Below are 23,208 nucleotides of genomic sequence, written 5' to 3'. Positions count from 1 at the left end.
GACAAGGGAGATGAGCTTCTTTTTTAAAAAAAATTTAGTTTTTTAAAACATTTTTTAGTTACAGTTAACATACAACATTGGATTAGTTTCAGGTGTATAACATAGTGTTTAAACAAGCAGGGTCAGGCCTGGTTAGTACTTGGATGGGAAATGAGCTACTTTAATTAGATTTTCAAGCTCATTCTATTAATTGGCTGATGTATGCATACATTCAGTAAGCATTAATTGAGTAACTACTATAGTCCAGTTCCTGTGCTAAGAACTAGAGATAACGCAGTGAATAAATGAATGCAGACCCAGCCCTTATATAGTTTACACTCTAGCCTTGCCCCTTTGAACCCGGGGGTCTGTGCAGAAGTGCCAGTAGAGAGAGAAGCAGGGAGAAAGGCTCTGACCTGGTGGATACAAACTGAGTATCATAGTTGTTCTCTGCAGGACTAGGGAAGGGCACACTGTCTTAAGCAAATCCTATTACATCTCATCAAGTCCTTTACTACTCTTCATCTTTAATCCTCTCCTATGTTTTAAATGGGAAGCTGTGCTGAGACATTAAAGCTCTTGGGAAATAGAGCTTAAAATCCAGCACAGCAGTTTAATCTGTTAAACCAAAACAAGTGGAGAAAGAATCAAAAGAGGCAAAATCAAAGGAGGTTGTATTTTAGATGAGTATTAGTGAATCTGACACCTATTTAAATGGATCTCTGTATTAAGAATTCCGAAACACACCTCCTACCTCCTAGTGAAGAAAACTCTGTTATGGGGGGTGATTTAGAAAGTCAGGAGTCACAGATGTAACAGCTTGATGGGAACTGCACTTGGAGGTCAACAGGGTTTTCTGAAGAGAGCACTGGGCTAGAAGTCTTGTCTCAGACTCAGTTTCCTTACTGTGAAAACGGGAATAGCAGACATCTTTTACAATGTCCTCCTTTCTCTCTCATAAAAATAAAATTAAAATAAAAGTCATATGGAAATACAAATAACCTGGAATAGCCAAAACAACTTTGAAAAACAAACAAACTGAAGGACTAATACTACCTGATTTCAACATTTATAAGAAAGATACAGTAATTAAGAAAGTGTAATGTTAGTGTAAAAATAGATAAAAAGACCAATGGAAAAGAATAGAGTGAATATATATACACACACACATATGTATGTATATGTGTATGTATATGTATGTATATATACATAAAATATATATACATATATATGTGTGTGTATATATATATATTTCAACAGAGGTACAAAAACAATTCAGCAGATAATAGATAATCTTCAACAAATCTATTGGGACAATTAGATATTCCTTTTAAAAAAATTTAATTTCAACCCATATCTCCACATTATCCATTTATTTACGAATAAATTTATATATAAATGAATTCTTAGATACAACACTGAAAAGGCAATCCATAAAAGAAAAAGTTGACACATTATATTTTACCAAAATTTTTACCAGAAGAAACATTTACCAAAATGTCTGTTTTTTGAAAGATTCTGCTAAGAGAATGAAAAGACAAGCCACATTGGGGAAAAAAATATCTGTGCAAATTATATCTATATATGATAAACGGCTTTTATCCAAATATATAAATAACTAAGCAAACAGTCCCTTTTTTATGAATAAATGATTTGAATAGACATTCCTTTAAAAAAAAAATGTGGATCACATATAAACACATGAAAAAGTGCTCAACATAATTAGTTAAGGAAATGCAAAAGCAAAAAGCAAATTTAAAAAAAAAACATGGAAGTGTTTATTATTTTGATTGTTTTGATGGTTTCATTGGTGTATACATGTTAAAACTTATCAAATTGTACACACATTAATTATGTGCACCCAATTATGCCTCAATAAAGACATTAAAATTTTTAAAGTTTAAAATTACCATTACAAAAATAAAAAGCCAAACTACGTTCTGGGAGCAAATATTTGGACCGCATACATCTGATAAATGATTTGTATAAATAATATGTAAAGAAACTATACAACTCAATAATAAGGGGCAAATTAATTAAAATGGACATAAGATTTGAGTGGACATTTTAGCAAAGAAAATATGTGAATGGCTAATAAGCACATGAAAAAAATCATTAATCATTAAGAAAATGCACATAAAACCACAGTGAGATACTGCTATGCACCCACTAGAATGGCTGTAATAAAAAAGACTGACAATACCAACTGTTGGTAAGGATTAGTAGAAATCTGAAACCCTTATACACTGATTACGGGAATGTAAAATGATACAGGCACTTTGGAAATTGGTTTGAACATTTCCTAAAAAGTTAAATATACTACTTATATGACCTGGCAATTACACTCCTGGGTATTTATTTACCCAAGAGAAATAAAAACCATGTCCACAGAAAAATGGATATGTCATTGTCTATAGCAGCATTATTTAGAATAGCTAAAAATAGGAAACTAGTGAGTGGATAAACAATATGTGGTATATCCATACAAAGAATACTACTCAGAAATAAAAGCTACTCATCCATGTAATAACATGTGTAAACCTCAAAACCATTATGCTACATTAAAGAACTGGGACCAAAAAAGCATACATGTTGTATGATCTATTTATATGAAATTTCTAGGAAAAAAAAAATAGAGAGGCAAAAAAATGTGTCAGTGGTTATCTGGGCTGTAGATGTGAGGGGCAACTGACTACAAATTGGTAAAAGAGAACTTTTCTGGCTGATGGAAGTGTTTTAATCCTGCATTGTGGTGATGGTTGCACAACTATAAAAATTTCCTAAAACTCATTGTAAAACGTGAATATTATGATGTATAATTTAGGCCTTAATAAAACAGTTAAAATAAAATAAAAAGATACCTAAGATGGAAGTAGGAATTTGAGACTCATTAGCATATAGATGATCACTGCAATTGTAAAAGTGGAGACGATACCTGAGGAAAGTCAATTAAAAGGGAAAGCATAAGAACCTGGGGCAGTCCCTAAGATCCAGCAAAAAGAAAATGAGAAAATGCGGCTATGGAAGTAGAATAAAAACCAAAGAAATATAGCATATCAGCAAGCATGTATTGCTTGGCGGAGGGTGGTCAAAAAGATATCAAATGTTACTGATGGCTCAAAGAAGAAAAGGCACCAAAAGATCTCTGATGGTGGTCACCTGAGACCTTGACATGAGCAGTTTCTGAGGAGCAGGGAGTATATACAGGTCAATCTGGAGTGGATGTGGAAGTGAGTGAGAGGTAATGGAAGGCAGGCAAGAAGTATGGGGTCTGTTTCAATAAGTTTACCTGAAAATGGAAGGAGGCAGATGAAGCAGAAACAGGAGCTGCAAGTGAGAGGTTTTTGTTTCAGTAGAACATTCAACAGCATGTTTCACTGTAGATGGAACGAATGAGTAGGAGGAAGGAAATGGAGAATTCAGAAAGAGCATAAATTTAAACGTAAATTCCATAGGAAGACAGAAGCAGATGGGGTTGAGGGACTATCAAGCACGGGTTGAGGGATTAGCATTAAGCAGAGGATGGAAAAACTATGCAATTTTTCCATGCATCAGAACAGAGAAAATTACGGTATGGATGTTAGTGAATCCATAGATTTCAACACATTAAGGGAAGGCTTGTTTGATGGTTTCTGTTTTCTCTATAGGAAGCACAGTCATCGGAGAGTAAGAGCAGATGTCTTAATACTAAGGATTTGAAGGGAATAGAGTAGTTTAAGGACGAAGAATGAGGTTAATGACCATAAATTTATAATGGTACTTGACTGCCCACTTGTATAATTTTCTCTAGGATTAGTCAACAGCCTAGAAAAAAGAGAGAGAAGATGGATATTTGGATTTATTGAGGTTGGCTCCATCAGAAAGACAGAGAAAATCCACGGTGTTTAGAGTAGTGGAAAGAGAGCAAAGAAGTGATAGATCATGATCTGGACAAAAATGAGGACATGGGGGTCTGACGTAGATCTTCATCCTTCTTGGGTTGCCCTGAAACAAGTTTCAAGAAGATGCTTGGGGGTTGGTAGTTTGTTTGAGGGGAATCTTAATAAACAGGCATGAGGGAATGGGGAGAATAAGTCAGGAAATGAGAAAAAATAATAAAAAGGTACATTTTTTAGCTGCTTATCATTGTAGTTAACTGGGACTGAGTCATGCTGGGGACCCCCTGAGGAACCGCATGGAATGTGCCTTGCAATCATCTCTGCAGGATAGGAAGCTGACATATTAATCCATCAGCTCCTGTCACTCTTTCATGGAAGACTGCTTCCGGGACCTTACACCACCCCCGGCTTCTAGGCTGCCTTTCTAGGGATGAACAAGCTCCCCAGCTTCAAAAAAGTACCAGAGGCAGGAATACAAAGATAGAAAGGAGAGTTGAGCTTGAGGTAAAATATTGACAGCATCCAAGACTCCATAGGAACTGAACACCACAGCTTGAGCTGGAAACCGAAGTAGGCTTAGGGCATGTGGTACAAGGTCAAATTAGACCAATTGCATGAACTTCCCTATGAGATCAAAATAATTGAGACAATACCTTGGGATACTAGGAGGAGTTCTTTGACCCTGTGGAACTTACGTATGTCCTCTAAGCTGCCGATTTGTCGTCAGCAAATGGTGATAAGAATGCCCACCTTGTAGTTACTGCTAGAATTAAAATATGCCCTTAGTATGGAGTCTGGCGTATAGTAATGCATATAGAATAGAAGCTAGTATATTATTACTAGAATCTATTGAAACATTAGCAATGTTAATAACTACCTGCATTGTGGATAATATTGTGGATTAATTCAAACTCTATAAAAGGGTTTTACCACTTACCTGAATATAATATTTTGAATACCAAAGCATTGCAGTTTTGTTTGGAAGGACATTGAATTTTGATATAGTTTTGAAATTCGTTTCATCAAAGAATAGGCATTGGAAAAATCTTAAATGTAATCTAATTCTCATTTACCCTCTTTGGTTGAGATTGCATTTAAGTTTCTGTCAGACCAGAATGATTTATTGTATTTTCAAAGAAATCTCCAGAGACGTTCTGTTGATTTTCTTTTTGAGTCTTTTCTGCTTTTAAACTTATCCGCACACTGAGAAACAATTTAAATACATCTACTCTTTAAAAACCTCTGGCGGCAAATAAACCTCCTTGAATTCTAGCTTAAATCTTTAATGCTGTTGTTTTGTGTTTATTCATTTTCTTCTCAATGGAGAAAAAAGAAACAGTTGATTACTATTGTCAACTTTCTTTTGTTTAGGATTTATTTAGTATGCAATGCTTGAACATCTTTTTTTTTCCCTGCCCAGATATAGAACTCTCAATGCTTTTTTTTCCCTGGAATGATTGAGTTTACAATACAGATGCATTAGAGCTCACTTTTCACCTATATGTAAGCAGATGAGTTAATACCAATTAAAACATTAAGTGTCATTTAGCATTTTTTTTGTATTCCTTGTAATAAATTCCCTGATGTGTCCTTTGCTCAATTATCAATTGGGATACTATTCTTTCTCTTATGAATGATAAAAACTCTGTGTATTAATGATGTTAACAATTAAGCCACAATATGCTTTTTTCCCATTTTGTTATTTGCCTTTTAGTTTAATTTATACTATCGCTGTCTTATAAGAATATTATTAATATTTTGTCAAATATGTAATTTTTTTGTATTATAAATTTCTTGTTTGGCTTCCATGCTTAGATATCTTACACACCAAGGTTTCTGAGCTATGTTCACTTATATTTTCTTCTGCTCCTTTAACATTTTTATTTTATTTATTAATTTTTTAAGTTTATTGGGGTGACAATTGTTAGTAAAGTTACATAGATTTCAGGTGTGCCATTCTGTATTACATCATATATATATATATATATATATATATATATATATATATATATATATATATATATATATATATATATATATCACATTGTGTGTTCGTCACCCAGGGTCAGTTATCTTTCAATCATCATGTATTTGATCGCATTTACCCTCATCTACTACCCCCTACCCCCTGACCCTCTGGTAACCACTAAACTATTGTCTGTGTCTATGAGTTTTTGTTTCTTCATTTGTTTGTATTCTTCTTTTGTTGTTTTCAGTTTTATATACCACATATCAGTGAAATCATATGGTTCTTGACTTTTTCTGTCTAACTTATTTCCCTCAGCCTAATAATCTCACAACCCATTCATGTTGTCTCCAATGGTACTACTTAATCTTTTCTTATGGCAGAATAGTAATCTATTGTGTATATATACCACAACTTCTTTGTCCAATTATCTATTGGAGGATACTTTGGTTGTTTCCATGTCTTGGCCACCGTAAATAAAGCTGCAACGAACATTAGAGCACATATATCTTTACGGATAAATGTTTTCAGATTTTTTGGGTAGATACCCAGGAGAGGGATTGCTGGGTCATATGGTAATTATATTCTTAATTTTTTGAGGAGCCTCCACACTGCCTTCCATAGCGGCTACACCAATCTGCATTCCCACCAACAATGTATGAGGGTTTCTTTTTCTCCACAGCCTCTCCAACACTTGTTACTATTTGTCTTGTTGATGATAGCCATTCTAACTGTGGTGAGATGATATCTCATTGTAGTTTTATTTGCATTTCTCTGATGATTAGTGATGTTGAGCATTTTTTCATACGTCTAGTGGCCATTTGTATGTCTTCTTTGGAGAAATGTCACTTCAGGTCCTCTGCCCATTTTTTAATTGGATTGTTTGTTTGTTTTTCATTGTTGAGTTGTATGAATTCCTTGTATATTTTGGATATGAGCCTCTTATCGGAGGCATGGTTTGCAAAAATCTTCTCCCATTCAGTTTGTTGCCTCTCTATTTTGTTGATGGTTTCTTCTGCTGTGCAGAAGCTTTTTAGTTTTTATAGTCCCATTTGTTTATTTTAGCTTTTATTTCCCTTGCCTTTGAGGTCAAATTCATAAAATGTTCTTTGAACCCAGGGTGCATAAGTTTAGTACCTATTGCTTCAGGTCTCATGTTTAGGTCTTTGATTCATTTTGAGTTAATTTTGGCACACAGTGACAGATAGCAATCTAGTTTCATTCTTTTGCACATGGCATTCCAATTCTCCCAATACCATTTATTGAAGAGGCTGTCTTTTCTCCATTGTATGTTTTTGGATACTTTGTCAAAAATTATCTGTCCATATTCATGTGGGTTTATTTCCAGGTTCTCAATTCTATTCCATTGATCTGTGTATCTGTTTTCCTGCCAATAACATACTGTTTTGATCATTGTTGCCCTGTAGAACAAGGTAAAGTCAGGGAGTGTGATACCTCCAGCATTGTTCTTTTCTCTTAGGATTGCTTTCACTATTCAAGGTCTTTTGTGGTTCTATACAAATCTGATGATTTTTTGTTCTATTTCTTTAAAAGGGGCCATTGGGATTTTGATGGGGATTGCATTAAATCTGTATATTGCTTTGGGTAATATGTCCATTTAACTATATTGATTCTTCCAATCCATGAACACGGAATGTCTTTCCATTTCTTTGTGTCTTCCTCTTTCTTTTAAAAATGTCTTATAGTTTGCAGTATATAAGTCTTTCACATCATTGGTTAAGTTTATTCCTAGGTATTTTATTCTTTTTGTTGCAATTACAAAAGGAATTTTTTTTTTATCTCTTTTCTGAGATTTCATTGTTAGTATATAGGAATGCAATGGACTTTTGTACGTTGATTTTGTAACTGACAACTTTACCGTATTCGTTTATTGTTTCTAATAGCTTTTTGGTGGAGTCTTTAGGGTTTTCTGTATATAGCATCGTATCATCTGCAAAAAGTTACAATTTAACTTCTTCATTCCCAATTTGGATGCCTTTTATTTCTTTCTCTTTCCTGATTGCTCTGGCTAGGACTTCCAATACTATTGGAAAAAGCAGAGGTGATAGGGAACAGCCCTGCCATGTTCCTAAACATAGAGCCAAGGGCTTCAATTTTTCACTGTTAATTGTGATATTAGCTGAGGTTTTGTCATATATGGCCTTTATTATGTTATGGTATTTTCCTTCTGTACCCATTTTATTAAGTGTTTTAATCATAAATGTTTATTGTGTCTTGTCAAACGCTTTTTCTGTATCTATTGATGTAACCTTATGATTTTTGTCCTTTATTTTGTTAATGTGGTGTATCACATTGATCGATTTGAATATGTTGAGCCATCCTTGTGACCCTGGGATAAACCTCTCTTGGTCGTGATGAATAATCTTTTTAATGCATTGTTGCATTCGATTTGCTAGAATTTTGTTTAGGATTTTTGCATCTGTATTCATCAAAGATATTGGTCTGTAATTTTCTTTTTTGTGTTATCCTTATCAGGCTTTGGTATCAGGGTAATGTTGGCCTCATAAAATGACTTAGAGAGTATTGTCTCTTCTTCAATTATTTTGGAGGAGTTTGAGTAGGACAGGTATTAGATCCTCTTTGAATATTTGGTAGAATTCACTAGTGAAGCCATCTGGCCCCAGACTTTTGCTTTTGTGAAGATTTCAGATGACTGATTCAATTTTGTTACTGTTGATTGGTCTATTTAGATTTGCCATTCTTCGTGATTCAGCCTAGGAAGGCTATATGTTTCTAAGAACATGTCCATTTCTTCTAGGTTATTGAATTTGGTGGCATATAATCCTCAGATGATCCTTTGTATTTCTGTGGCAAATGTGGTAACTTCCCCTCTTTCGTTTCTGATTTTGCTTATTTGTATATTTTCTCTTTTTATCTTAGTGAGTCTAGCCAAGAGTTTGTCAATTTTATTAATATTTTCAAAGAACCAGCTCTTGCATTAATGTTTTCTATTGTCTTTTTCTTCTCTTTTTCATTTAGTTCTGCTCTGATTTTTATTATTTCCTTCCTTCTGCTGACTTTGGGTTTCATTTGTTCTTTTTTTTCTAGTTCTTTAAGGTGTAATTTGAGATTGTTTATCTGGGATTTTTCTTATTTCTTGAGGTAGGCCTGTAATGATATAAATTTCCCTCTTAAAACTGCTTTCACTGCATCCCAAAAATTTTAGTTGGATGCATTTTCATTGTCATTTGTTTCTATGTATCTTTTGATCTCTCCTCTAATTTCTTCTTTGACCTGGTCGTTCTTTAAAAGTATGTTGTTTAATCTGCACATATTTGTATTTTTTGCTGCTTTCTTTTTGCAGTTGATATCCAATTCCAAAGCCTTGTGATCAGAGAATACACTTGGGACGATTTCCATCTTCTTAAATTTGCTGAGGCTAGTTTTATGTCCCAATATATGGTCTATCCTTAAGAATGTTCTATGTATACTAGAAAAGAATGTATAGTCTGATGTTCTAGGATGAAGTGTTCAATAAATGTCAATTATGTCCATTTCAACTCGTGTGTCATTTCGGGCTTCTATTTCATTATTTATTTTCTGTTTGGATGATCTATTCATAGCTGTCAGTGATGTATTTAGGTCCCTTAGTATAATTTTATTTTGGTCAATTTCTCTGTTTCGTTCTGTTAGTAGTTGCTTCGTATATTTTGGTGTCCCACGATTGGGGACATAAATATTGATAACTGTTTTGTCTTCCTGTTGGATAGTCCCCTTTATCATTATGAAATGTCTGTTTTTGTCTCCTGTTACCTTTTATCCTGAAGTCTGTTTCATCTGATATCAGTATGGATACACTTGCTTTTCTCTGGATACCATTTGCTTGGAGTGTCGATTTCCACCCTTTCTTTGAGTCTATATTTGTCCTTGTAGCTGAGATGTGTCTCTGGATGCAGCATATGGTTGTGTTTAGTTTTTTGATGCAATCTACTTTTTATTAGTGAGTTCAGTCCACTTACATTTAGGGTGATTATTGATATATGAGAATTTAAATCATTCTATCTCTGGTTTCTGGTAGGGTGGTATCTCCATTGTTTCTTTGCCTTTTTGTTGCTGTCCATTATTTCAGTGTGGTGGTATTCTATGATTTTTCCCTCTATTTATTCTTTTCTATGTTATATATTTCAGGTCTTGAATTTTTTGAGTGGTTGCCATTAAGTTTATGTAAAAGAAAGTTTGGTATTTAGAGTATTCCATTTTCTTCAGTATGCTTACTTTCTCCATTCCCTGGTGCCAGGTCAGACCTTTACTCTCTCTGTTTTTATGTTTTTGTTGTCACAAATTAGCCCTGTTTATGCTGTGAGTTGATTTCTGTGCTGCAATAACAATTTGCAGTTTTCCTCTTTTCATAATTTTTTTTTCTTCTTTACCCTGTATATTATGTTTAAGTGTATAATGTCCTATTTAGTATAGGGTAGCCGTTTCCCGCTTCTGCCTGTTTGTAATACTACTCATGATTTTGTATTCTTTTGCTTTTTGGTTTCCGGTCAAATAGCCTCCTTTAGTATTTCTTGTAGGGCAGGTCGTGTGTTAGAAAATTCCCTTAGCTTTTGTATGTCTGGAAAGGTCTTCATTCTTCCTTCATCTCTGAAGGATATCTTTACAGGATATATTATTCTAACTCATAATTTCTCTCTTTCAGTAGTTTGAATATTTGATTCCACTCCCTCCTGTATTGTAGAGTTTCCACTGAAACATTTGATGATAATCTAACAAGCTTTCCTTTGTAGGTTACCGTCTTCTTTTCCCTGGCTGCCTTGAGGATTCTTTCTTTGTTGTTAATTTTTGACAGCTTCAATACAATGTGCCTTGGAGAAGGCCTGTTGGGATTGAGGTAATTAGGTGTTCTATTTGCTTCTTGGATTTGAGGATCCAGTTCTGTCCACAAGTTTGGAAAGTTCTTGTCGACTATTTGTTTGAATATACTCTCTGTTCCCTTCTCTCTTTCTTCTTCTTCTGGTATGCCCATTATTCTTATATTACTCTTTTTGATGGAAAGTTCTTGTAGAGTTCATTCATTTCTTTTTAACTCTCAAGTCTCTCTCTTCTTCCATCTGTGTCATTTTCAGATTTCTATATTTGATGTCACTGATTCTTTCCTCCATCTGGTCAACTCTATTACCTAAGCTGGCTATTTCATTCTTCAATTATTTTATTGAGTTCTTCATCTCCAGAAGTTCTATTTGGTTCTTTTTTTAAATTTCAATCTCTTTGGTAAACTGTTCATTTTCTTCTTTTATTGTATTTCTGAGTTCATTAAACTGCCTTTCTGTATTTTCTTGCATCTCGTTGAGTTTTTTCAGAACTGCAATCTTGAATTCTCGGTCATTTAAGTCACATATTTCCATATCTTTAAGTTCATTTTCTGGAGACTTTTCATTTTCTTTCTGAGCTGTCTTGTTGCCTTGGTTATTCATGGCAATTACTGATTTATTATTTCTCTTCCTAGACATCTACAGGAGTGGGTTCTGCAACAGGTTGATAGAAAGAGGTCTTTCTTTTGTTTTCCAGTAGGTTTTGGTAGAATGTTTTATTTTCTCTCTGACTGCAGCCTTTTATTCTCTCTCACACTGTAGTGTTATGTTTTCTCTGCACTATTCCGGCTTCTCACACAATGCGGGGATTCCCTGGAAGGTGGGTTTCTCCTCTGTGAACAGTTTACCTGGGTCATACAGCACCTTTTATTCTCTCTCATGCTGTAGTGTTACATTTTCTCTGCACTGTTCTGGCTTCTCACACATTTGGGGGGGGGTTCCCTGGAAAGCAGCCTTCTCCTCAGTGAACAGGTCGCCTGGGTCACAGGTCACTGCCTCGGTAGGGGGATGCAGAGAGCTTCTGAAGTTCCAAACCTCTTCCTGCACCTGTTTTAGAGCCTATGTGTTTCAGTGGTTCCGTTTACTCCTGCAGGGATCCACCCAGAAAGGTGAGGACAGGGGCAGGGTGGATTGTAAGAGATGGCCCAGAGCAATGGCAGTGACCACCACCACAGCCAGTCCTGCACCCAAGGCTCCCTCCCCTTCCCCAGAACTAGTTGGACTGTGAGTCCATGACTGCGGCTACAGTTCTCAGAACTGGAACTATTCTGTTCTTTTGATCTAACACTGCTTCTGTTCTGCTTCTATAACTGGGAGGATGGGGAGGGGTGGGTGGCTGGGCTCCATGCCTAAGTCTTCCATTCTCTGCTCGGTGGTGAGGGCTTAAACCGCTGTTTTCACCCTTCTCACTTCAGTCTTTGCTCCGAGGTATCTGCTGTGAGTGCGTTGGGTTCAGCTGTGCTATATACTAATCCTTCAGGAGGGACTGTGGGCCATAATCGGAGCACTAGCAGTCTGTATTCTTCCCTCTCCCACGGCTGCTGTAGCTCTGGAATGCAGGGAGCTTGGAGGGAGCTCTGAGCTCCATCTGTGCTCTGCAGCCTGTGAACCCCGTATCTCCACAGTTCCTGCTTCCTTCATTCCCCTCTCATCCAATTTGCCCACCTTTGGATGATTTCAATTGCACGTCTTGCCTGTTTGCTGTGCAGGGAGTCCTTTGTGGAATTATAGTTGTTCAATTTGTTATAAAGTCCAGGGGAGACTTCAAGAGGCTCACCTCACGCTGCCATTTTTATGATGTCATAACTCACTTTTTAATATTTTTATTTTTAAGTGGGCTCTCTAACCCATCCAGAATTCACTTAAGATTGCACATTTTTTCTTAGTAAAGCTCTTGTTGTTTATTATAGCATATTGTTTCCGTCTGTTATAACATTTCATGCTATGAATCTGTTATACACATCTTTGTAATACATACTATACTTGTGGTTCTCAACTGGAGGCATTGACCCTCTCTGGGAAATCTGGCGATGACTGAAGACTTTTATTTGTCAGTATTGAGGCGAGAGGGGTTAGAAGAGAGGCTGGCTACTCTAATGAGCAAAGGCTGGGGATAATATTGAACATCCTACCAAGTACATGACAGCCTCCCCAAAAGAATTGTCAATAATGCCAAGATTAGGAAAACTTGATAGGCAAGAGAGAAAGATCCAGGGATCCACTAGGTACCATTCCTCTGCTGGTTTCCTAATCACAAATAGTAGTATTACCTGACCTATACTTCTGTTTCCTACTCTGAGAGATAAGTATGGTAAGAGACTTGGCTCCTGCTTTGCAGAAATCCAGTATACTATATAATTTTAATGACCCTAAGCTGTTAAAAAAAAAATGAGCTTAATAGTTTTAGAGCTCAGACCCTGGAACCTTACTGCGTGGATTGAATCAGGGTCCTGTCCCTTAAGTGTTGTGTGACCCGGGGCAAGTTATTTAACCTGTCTGCAGTTCCCTCATCTATAAAATGAGAGTAATAATCATATCTTATCCTAGATTGTCATAGAATTGCAACATGCTTAAAGCAGTGCTCGACATAGTAAACATTATAAAAGGGTTGGTTTAGTAACCATGATAGTATAAAGTAAATGACTTGTTTTTTATGAACCATATTTTTAATCAGTAACCCATACTTACTTTTTATATGAAAATTACATGTTTTAAAATCCACTGCAGATTTTTTTCTAGTGATCAAAGCGTTATGTTTAGAAGAGGCATGTTTCTTCTTTAGCCTTCTGTCACATCTCTTATCTTCTTGCCATGAAGCATAAACCCCATTTGAATATCAACTATGTATGATTATTATTAAACTTTTATTACCACTGTCAAGCTTGCTGATTTTCTTGTAAGCACGTACCTCTTTAAAATGTAAGGTTGTTTATTTTTTTTCTGCCTACGCGAATTATTAATTTTGAATAAAGACTATTCATTTTTAATTACATTCTGAAAGTTAATGATGATCTACATGGAATTGTATTTGTTTTCTTGTGTCAAAAATTTCAATTCATTCTATTAACTTGTTCTGAACACAATTTATGTCAACATCTAGACACTGTTGTTTCTGACCCCCTTACTAGATAGATTTTTTTTTCTTCAGTATATTTCTGAGCCTCTTAATTCTTACTGTGCTTTCTGTCAAAAAATGACATATTCTGCATCAGCCCTGTCCAATGGAATGCTCTGTGATGATGGAAATATATTATTCTAAAGGTACTGTTGAGTCCTTAAAATGTGGCTAGGACAACTGAGGAACTGGAATTTTAATTTTAGTTCATCTTAATTGAAATTTAAACAGTCACATGTATCTAGTGGCTATCCCACTGAACAGCACAATTCTAGAGTATCACTTCCATTTCAATTAAAAATTTTCTGCATCATCCTAACTTGAACCTTTCATTGAATGTGTTCCTATATGCTTTTGTTTATCCTATATACTATATATGTTTCTTATATCCCACTAGCGTTTTTTTCTTCATAATCCTGTGTTTTCAATACAGTAATAATATGTAGTCTCAGATGACTGGGACTGTGCATGTGTATTTCTTTTGAAGAGTGTATAATGCATTATCTGAAAATCAGGTGCTTGCTTTTCTTTATACTTTTTTTTTTTGCAAATAAAAATGTGGTTTTTTAAGATAAATGGAGAACAATAGAATATATAAAAAAGAGAATAAAAATCACCCCAGTGGCACAACTACTACTCTTTCCCCTCCTACACACACATGCCCACCGCTATCCCACCCTACCCCCCCCACACACACACAGTGATATGTGATAGACTTGGGAACTTAGATGACTTCTTACTGCATATCATATATTGATTTATTTTAAACACTTTACTGATTTTACAGATAATACATGTTTATTGGTTTAAAACACTGAAGAGTATAGTGAAGGAAAAAAAACAAATCATCCATCATCACAGAATGCACAGATTAACCATTTTATTGTTCTGGTTTGTTCTCCTCCAGTATTATTTCTAAGACCCCGAGGTAGATGGATACACAGGTAGGTAGGTAGGTAGGTAGGTAGATAAGTAAGCAGACATTATAAAAGTTTTAATTATACTATAGATATGCAGGGTTTACCAATAAAAGTATACACCTTTCAGATGGTAATCAGACAAGAATATATCTCACTACAGGTGTATTTCATCAACAATGGTCTTAGTGGCCATTTTGAACATTTGTAACTTTAAATAAAAATAGGTACCGGTTAACATTTATTCCCTGAATTTGTCAATCCATTAATTGTATCTTACTTTCTACATCATGAAAATTTTCCTATAGTTTAAAATAAAATTCTTAAACATGATTTTACTGGCTGCATCATATGGGTATTCTATTCTATCTATATACCGTAATTTTTTTTTAACCAGTTCCCTATTAGTGGACACTTAGGATGCTTCTCTTTTGTTACTACTATAAATAACATTGTGCTCTATGTCTTAGAGCCTAAACTTTTCATCTCTGATTATTTCCTTAGGATATATTCTTAGAAGTGAAATTACTGGACCAAATAAAATGAACAGATTTAAGGCCCTTTATATATATTGCCAAATTGCCCTCTAGAAAGTTCCTTGTTGCTTATAGAAGGAAATAAATAATCCTTGTTTTATTTCTGCTCTAATCATTTTTATGCAGCTTTTCTTTGAACCTTTAAACTTCTCTTTCGTTTTGAAACTCAGATTTTTTTTTTTTAATAAATGTTTCTTTTAAGGGATTAGCAAAGTAATCACATTGTTATAAATACTCAAACAATGTCACTCTCTTGTTTTTTTCTTAGCAAAAGTTCTTATATATAACATTTTTCATTGTATGAATTGTGTCTTTCTAGGGTGAGCAAGGAGAAACAGGAAATCCAGGTCTGGCTGGCATTAATGGACAAGATGTAAGCCTAACTCTTTTTTCTAATATTCTGTTTACATTTTACTACTGAAATATGCTGGCTATCTACTCCTATTAAGACTCTACCATTCTTGAAAGACTTAGCCACAATCAGAGCAAATTCAAGAATCAAGGCAGTTTTTCACATGGCTCGATAGAGGCCCACTGTTTTTAATTTCAATACAGATAGTTCATTGGCTTTAGACATAATCAAACCTTGAAAAATTCAGGGGTTAGGGGCTCTGACCCCCATACAGTAAAAAAATTGCCTATAAATTTTGACTCACCAAAAACTTAGTTGGTTCCAGGACCCCCACACGGATATTAAAATCTGCGGATGTTCAAGTCCCCTATATAAAATAGCGGAGATCAATGCACACAGTAAGCCCTCTGTATCCACGGACTCCCAACCACAAATCAGAAACAATACAGACACTTATTGAAAAAAATTCATGCATAAGCGGACTCAGGAATTCAAACCCATGTTGTTCAAGGTCCAACTGTATTTTATACTTATATCAACAGCCCTTTCTTCCTTGCTGTTTCTGCCTTACATTTTTTCTAGTCTTTCTTTTGGTGTCTTTTTTCTTCTTACATTCCGCTGTGGCAGGTGTTCTTACCCAGGGTTCATTTCTCATCTTACTCCAAATCTCTATCTCCTGAGGGGTCTGTATATAGGATCAGAGTGATGACTAGAAAGGGAAGAAAGGAAGGGAAACGTGTCCTCAAATCTGTGTTGTTCACCCTCTATTGCACTAGTTTGTCACCTTCCTGGATACACTTGCCTATAGTATGCTCCAGTCCTACCATCTCCTCCCCTTCCCTTTAGGACAGTTATCACCCTGGAGTTTCACTTTGATTGTTACAATGAAATTTGATGGATACTCCAAATCTGGATTTCCTCTGAAATGTAGGCAACTCTTACATCAGGTCATCTAATTCGCCATTTACTAAAGATAAACTTTACTGGGAAAGTATCCACAGTGAGAATCATTTTTTCCCCCACAGTTTCCAGTTTCTTTCTTTCTTTCTTTTTTTTCTCTTGCATAAAAATGTTTTTGAAAGTTTCTGAAGGACCACACTGCTTGCTTTATGGATAAACAAATAAAAAAGCTAGATTTGACTCCTTAATGCCACAGAGGTGTTATGAAACCCATCTTGTATGTGGTAGATAATTATAGTGAGAAGGGAAGCTGATCATTATAATACTTGAGGCCTTTGGACAAAGGAAGAGGGATACCTGAGGGGGGGGGGGTACCTCTGAAAGAGAAATACCCAATGGGTTAACCTAGTAGTTAGCACTGGCATGAGGCCTGACCCTCACGTACCCACAGCTTTACTTTTGTCTGCATCCTAAAGTGCCCCATTCATATCTTTAATATGATCCTCATTTTTGTTCTTCTCCCCTTTAAAGTCATTTTTAAAACACCAGAGAATGGGAACTAGCACCAATGGCTTCTAACTAGAGGAGTCTCTGCATTTTCTCTACCTCCTTACTGTACCTCAAGACATGGAATGTTGCAGCCGTTGGGCCATACATTTAAATAGAACCTCTGATTCACGTCCATGGCCCTGATGCCTCCAATAGTGGTAAGAGGCCTGGAGTGGAAAGTGTGTGTGTGTGTCCCAGGTCTGTCACTAGCTGAGAAAAATCACTTCTCAGAGTCTAAAGTGATGGACTATGAATAGAGTCTAAAGTCCCCCCATCACTATAATTTTCTAAAGAGATTATGAAGGTTACAAATATGAAAAGCATGGTGAAATTTAAAGCATCCATTCAGGTTTCTGGAATTCCTGCTACACACGTAAGGCACTATGGGGAAAATAAAACAGGAATACAGCTGCAGTCGGAGTATGGAAAATCCTGTATGTTTGTCCTCCCTCCTCTGAATGGAGGGGAGGTGTGGTCTAAGCTGTGTTAAATGAAGATTTGTTTTACATTGTGTCCTATAAACCTGAGAGATCTGGGGCCGTTGCCTGTGTGTTTTGTTTCTTTTTCATACTCTTCATGAAAGCAAAGACCATTTCTTGGAATCCCTAGTACTTAGTAAGTGTTTGGAGTGATTAAGTCCTCAATAATTATCTGCTAATGTTTCATTTTAAAAACAGAGAGATTATTATAATAGACTAAAATGTAAGTAATTCGAGCCTAAACTAGGATAACAGAGATGGAAGGGAGGACATAGGTAGTGGTAGTGCAGAGGTAAAATATATATATAATTTGGCACTTGACTGCACTGAAAATTTAAGACTCGCCCAAGGTTTTGACCATTCATTATGGGAAGGTTGTTATCTTGCAAAAAGTGCAAGAGTGTTAAAAGAAATTAACTACAGTGCTGCAAAATGTAACCAAGTTACATACATGTGGCTGTGAGGAATAAAACGAATATTTTTAGAAGTTCATTAAGATAATGTTAGAATTGAAACAGAGAAGAGATTTTTCCAAATACTTGGATAAAATTGGAAAGAGACTTGAGGGTTTGAAAACTAAACTATATTCACATTACCTTAGAGGTTTGGAAAGTTTTCTTGTGGTGTCTGAAAGTAAGGTGACATGGCTTTTTAGAATTAATCAATTGACACAGACATATATTTGAGTGCCTGTTACATGACCAAATGCTCTGGCAGCCATTGTATAAGTCCCAAATCTGAACAGATCAACTTGTGGAGAAAGTCCACAGCCTAGTGGGCAGTACGACCTCTCCTCTTTGAGAAAGATCTTGGAAGAGTCCTTCACATGCCCCCGGTCACAGGGTGACATTTCTTTAGCATCATCATTGATTAATGTGGCTCATTAGGTACATCATAAAGCATGACAGAGCACAGCAACTAACTTTTCTCATTTGGTCCCTTGTTAATATATAGAGATGATATTATTTTCCTTTCCTTAAATTTGCCAAAGATATTTAGGTGTCATGACTAAGGAGAAATAAGGAAAGTAGCGAAAGTTCTCTTTCCCCTTCATGATCACTAGGAGTAAAGAATCAAGTGCTCTGTTACCACATCGTTGGTAGTGGTGGTGTGAATATTAAGCTAGAGTCCATCAACTGTTCTCATGAGGAATTTGAACTTCCTTATGGGCTAGCTAGCCTATTTCAGAGGCAAGCAATAACAGCTTGGGAAATTAAGCAGCTTTCTTTTAGAAAATGGTAAAATCAGCCTTTAATCCTACATGCTTAACTGAAAAGTCTCTTATTTTCCCACTAACTCATACCACATTTGTCATTGCCAATTTTCTAATGCAAAAATAAACTGACTCTACACACTAAAACCATTCAGCATTTATGACAGTTCACTCAGACTTTCAATAATCGCTGGTACACGTTCTTAGGGAATGAAGGGTATTATAATAGCTATTTCAATTTGAATTAAAGTCAAGCCATGATGGGATTATAACTTCAGAAATAGCCTTTTGGAATGCTTAGTGAATCAACTCAATGGGCCAGTTCACTCTATATACTTTCCAAATCAGAGAAAATTGGAAGAATTTAATATTCCTACTAAATGAATTCAAAAGCCTCTTTAAAATCTTTATTCTTGCATATTACATATATCTTGATGTAAATGTATCCTTTAATAATTTCTTCTGTGCCAGCTTTCTCACAAAATGGGCAAGTTCACTTCAGAAAGTGTAAACCTTATTTAAAGGGGAGTATGCAGTAGTGCGGTCTTTCTCTATGGGGCACTGTTAACATTTTGGGCAAAACATTTCTTTCCCATGTGGGGCTCTTACAAGAGCAGAATGTTTAACATCCTTGAGGATCACCAACTAAATGCCAGTAGCAGATCTTAGTCATTAGGACAAAAAATGTTCTGATATCTTTCTAAATGTATCCTTGACTCTGTGTGTGTGTGTGTGTGTGTGTGTGTGTGTGTGTGTGTGTGTGTGTAAACTTTGTATTATTGGAATATTAGACTAAAGATATTGGACTAAATACATATAGTGTAAATGACACATAACAAATATCTAGTCTAAGTAATGCATGCCAACCATACATTGAAGTTATCAAAAATTTGGATTGCTAGAATTTATCCTTCAAACTACAAGACCTCAGCTTTACAGACATTCTAGTTTATAATTAAATGATTGTGACCTACTATGAGATACATTCAACAATGGAATCTGAGGACTGACTTGCATGGGAGTCTTATAAGGTTGTTTGTGTGACCTTTGAAGCCAGAAGACACGGGATCAAATCCCAGCTCTGCTATTGTCTAGCTATTATATTGCTTGACTCATTACTTATTCTCTCCATGACTCAGTTTCTTCATTTGCACAATGGGATCTTAATATTAATAGCACTTAACTCATAGGTGCTTTTTTTCTGATGATTACAGAGTTATCATATGTAAAGTATGTAGGACAGTGTCTCACATACAGTAAGAGCTATATAAATATTTGCTATGTTTAGAAACTGGTTTAAATAAAACACATTTGTCTCTAATAGAAATATACTTTCACTTGTTTGTTTTTGTGGTGTTACATAACCTTGGAAAAGTAGATTTCAGTCATTGAGTTTAGTCTCTTCCTCAGAAGCTTTATTATTGTCTTTCAAACATCCCTTATCAGAATTATAGCATCTGATATTCCTAAAACAATCACGTGAATCCCCTTATACCAACGCAATCTGTAATACTGAATACAAAAATATTAAAATCACAAAGCTGAGATATCATTTGGCAGCAGCTGGTGCCATTGCTGGGGAATAAGATGCAGTCAGTGGAATAGGTAAAGAACTGATTGGTGGGTTAAATATGTTAACAAATAACATTGTTTTGTACCATCTTCTGATTTTTGAAGATGCTACATACCATGAGTAGTAGGTCTTCTGATAAAAATTAATGTCGTAGTCTACCGCCTTTTGTAATTCTAGTTGTAATTCTGTCCTTTAGCTTTCCTTTGCCTTTAAATGAGTTTTGTCTCCATATAACATACAGAATCAACTATTGTGCTTTTGAAATCTTTATATACACAAGTTTTATTGAGACCCTTGATAACAGATGCCTATCTTATTCAATATTGAATTCAGAGTCTGTTGCACTTGAGTCTTTATGTTTTATGGTGAGTGCTGTTTTTTCCTCCCCAGCACTCAGTAACCATTGATAGCCCCAGTGTGACACGAGGAAAAAATTGCACTTGAGAAAAGCATTTTATAGATTGGTTCCTGGGAGCCTTCTATAATGCTATGGCCTTAAAAAACATTGTACTGTGTCGCAGGGAGACATGAGTTACATGGGCCCACCCAATGGCTATAAAAGTAGAAGCTTGACGACTGCAGTACTTCTCAATTGCATTTATTCGTACGTGACGTAAAACACAGTTGTTACATATCCATCAAATTGAGTACAAAACTGAACAGAATGAACTATTAATTATCCCTTCAACTTAGACTTGATAAATAAAATCAGCATTTATTGAGTACCTACCATGTGCTAGTGTTTTTACAACATATGGTTTACAGAACAACCTTTCAAACTAATGATTATTTATACCTATTTTATAGGGAAGCTTAAATAACTTCTTCAAGATTACGCATAAAATGCCACTCCTTTCCTGACTCTTCCGAACTCCACATGTCTTGAGCACCTCCGATACAATTAGCCATCTCTGGGAACTGCTCCTTTCACATCTGCTGTGTACTTCTGTAATAGCCCTCAATATTCACATCAACTTGTAATGGTTACATGATTCCCCCACCCGCTTCCTGACCATAGTTGATTGAACCAGGGATAGGTAGCAGAATCAATGGTCATTAAGTTCCTTCCCAGAAGTTGCAGTCAGGGTTACTTTGTCAGACAGAAATACTGAAAAAATGTTTAGGCTTTATGCCTGAAAATAATATTTTTGTAACATGTAAACTATATGATGATTATGTATCATAATAATAACTGGAACACGGCACCGATGTACCCAGAACTTCTGTATTCCTATGTCCCGCCCCAGAGCTAGCCATTTTCCTGAATATTGTGTTTAATGTTCTCTTCCATTTAAAAAAAGTGTTTGCATATTCATAGGTTCATAGGTTTAGTCTGACATGTTTGTAGATGTGTAATACTCTTTGTTGAATAAATAGATAATTGGTGTCTTTCTCAGCCATTTCTTTCTTCAGGTTTGTCTTTTTTCTGTATAGTGTTACACATGCAAGATGGGAGTAAACCTCTTTTTATAAATTTCTCAGCTCAGTAAATGTCAGAGCTTCCTAGCCAGTTATTTAAGCCAAGTGCAAAACACCCTCTATGCCTCTGTCCCCACTTCCAGGGTGTCTGCAAGTCCTGCTTTCCAGTATGTGCCAAATCTGACCACTTCTCTCCATCTCCACTGTCACCATCCATCTCATCCATACTGCCCTCTTGATTTTTTTTTTTTTTTAAATAGAGTCCCATCATGTCATTTCCAGTCTTAAACAATAAGTAGCTTCCCATTGTACTTAGAACAAAACTTATTTTTCTTACCATGGCCTGCAATTCTCTGTGTGTCATGACCTCTGGCTAATCTTGACTTATCTCTTGATCCTTACCTGCTTGCTCATGACACTCCTTTCATCCTGGAGGCTTTAGTGTTAGGTGTCCCCTCTATCCTCAGCACCCCAAAATAATAGCATGGCTGGATCTTTTGAAACAACAAATGTTACCACAGAGGCTGTTTCTGACCCCCAACTTAAATAGCAGCTCTTTCTTCCTTCACACTTATCATATTCAGCCTGTTGATCTGTTTATTGTTAGTCACCCTTCTCTCATAACATGAGTTCCATAAAGGCAGGAATTTTGGGTTTGTTAAGGAGAAAAATTATTCTGAAACTTGTTACAATGGTAGGAAGATACTTTATTCAAGACTATTGCATAAGAGTATTGCAATAGGGAAGAAGAGAGATTGGGCTCAACCCTGAATACAGCCAGGACTAGTGGGGATTTATAGCCAACAAATGGAGTGATGGCTCAATGAATGAAAAATTACTAAGAGCAAAAATCAAGGTAGGGGGATTTTTTACTACACTGACCTAGCAGGATTCTTGCTAAAGGCAGGCCAAAGATATCAAAGGTGGACGGTGAAGAACTTGATCAGATATCAAAGGTAGGGGATTCTCTCTAAAGTGACTTACCAAGATTCTTGCTAAAACAGGACTAGATAGGCCACATAGGACAGGACTAGGACCAAGGTTGAGGCCTAGTCAAGAAAAGGGCTCAGAGGAGCCTGACTAAAGTTTGGTCAAGGACAGTCTTTGTCACCTTTGTGTTGTTTTTCATATACTTGTATAATATTATCTAATAGTAACATAACACACTGTTATAGGAGGTCTGACAATTAAGTTCACAAACTCATCCTAGAAAAAGTGCTACATACCTCATTGCTGAATATCACTATGGTCACCTTCCAAGTGCTCCCCTTGGAAAGCTATGCACCAACACCAGCACCCAGACCACCCTTCAGAGCAATTTGGGAACTCTTTTTCTAGAATAGCCATAAGGGTTTTTGTCCTATTACCCTCGATGTCCTGAATGTCATCAAAATGTCTTCCTTTCAATATTTCCTTTATCTTTGGGCAAAGAAAGAAGTTACTGGGGCCAGATCAAGTGAGTAGGGAGGGTGTTCCAATATAGTTATTTGTTTACTG

General features: G+C 35.9%; 1 protein-coding gene across 1 annotated transcript in view; it reads left to right on the top strand.

Annotated features, from left to right (window-relative positions):
* COL19A1 (collagen type XIX alpha 1 chain) overlaps positions 1–23,208 on the top strand; it is a 314,159-nt gene that overhangs the window by 121,852 nt on the left and 169,099 nt on the right. The window contains exon 12 of the mRNA XM_019749266.3: positions 15,546–15,599. Coding sequence (XP_019604825.3) covers positions 15,546–15,599 — 54 coding nt within the window. The remainder of the gene's footprint in view (positions 1–15,545; positions 15,600–23,208) is intronic.

Source organism: Rhinolophus sinicus, chromosome 2 (assembly GCF_057876585.1).
Source record: "Rhinolophus sinicus isolate RSI-liver-muscle chromosome 2, RSI-T2T, whole genome shotgun sequence".
NCBI classification, from domain to species: domain Eukaryota; kingdom Metazoa; phylum Chordata; class Mammalia; order Chiroptera; family Rhinolophidae; genus Rhinolophus; species Rhinolophus sinicus.
Note: the sequence above shows the minus strand (reverse complement) of the source record. Positions and strands in the feature narration are given on the sequence as shown.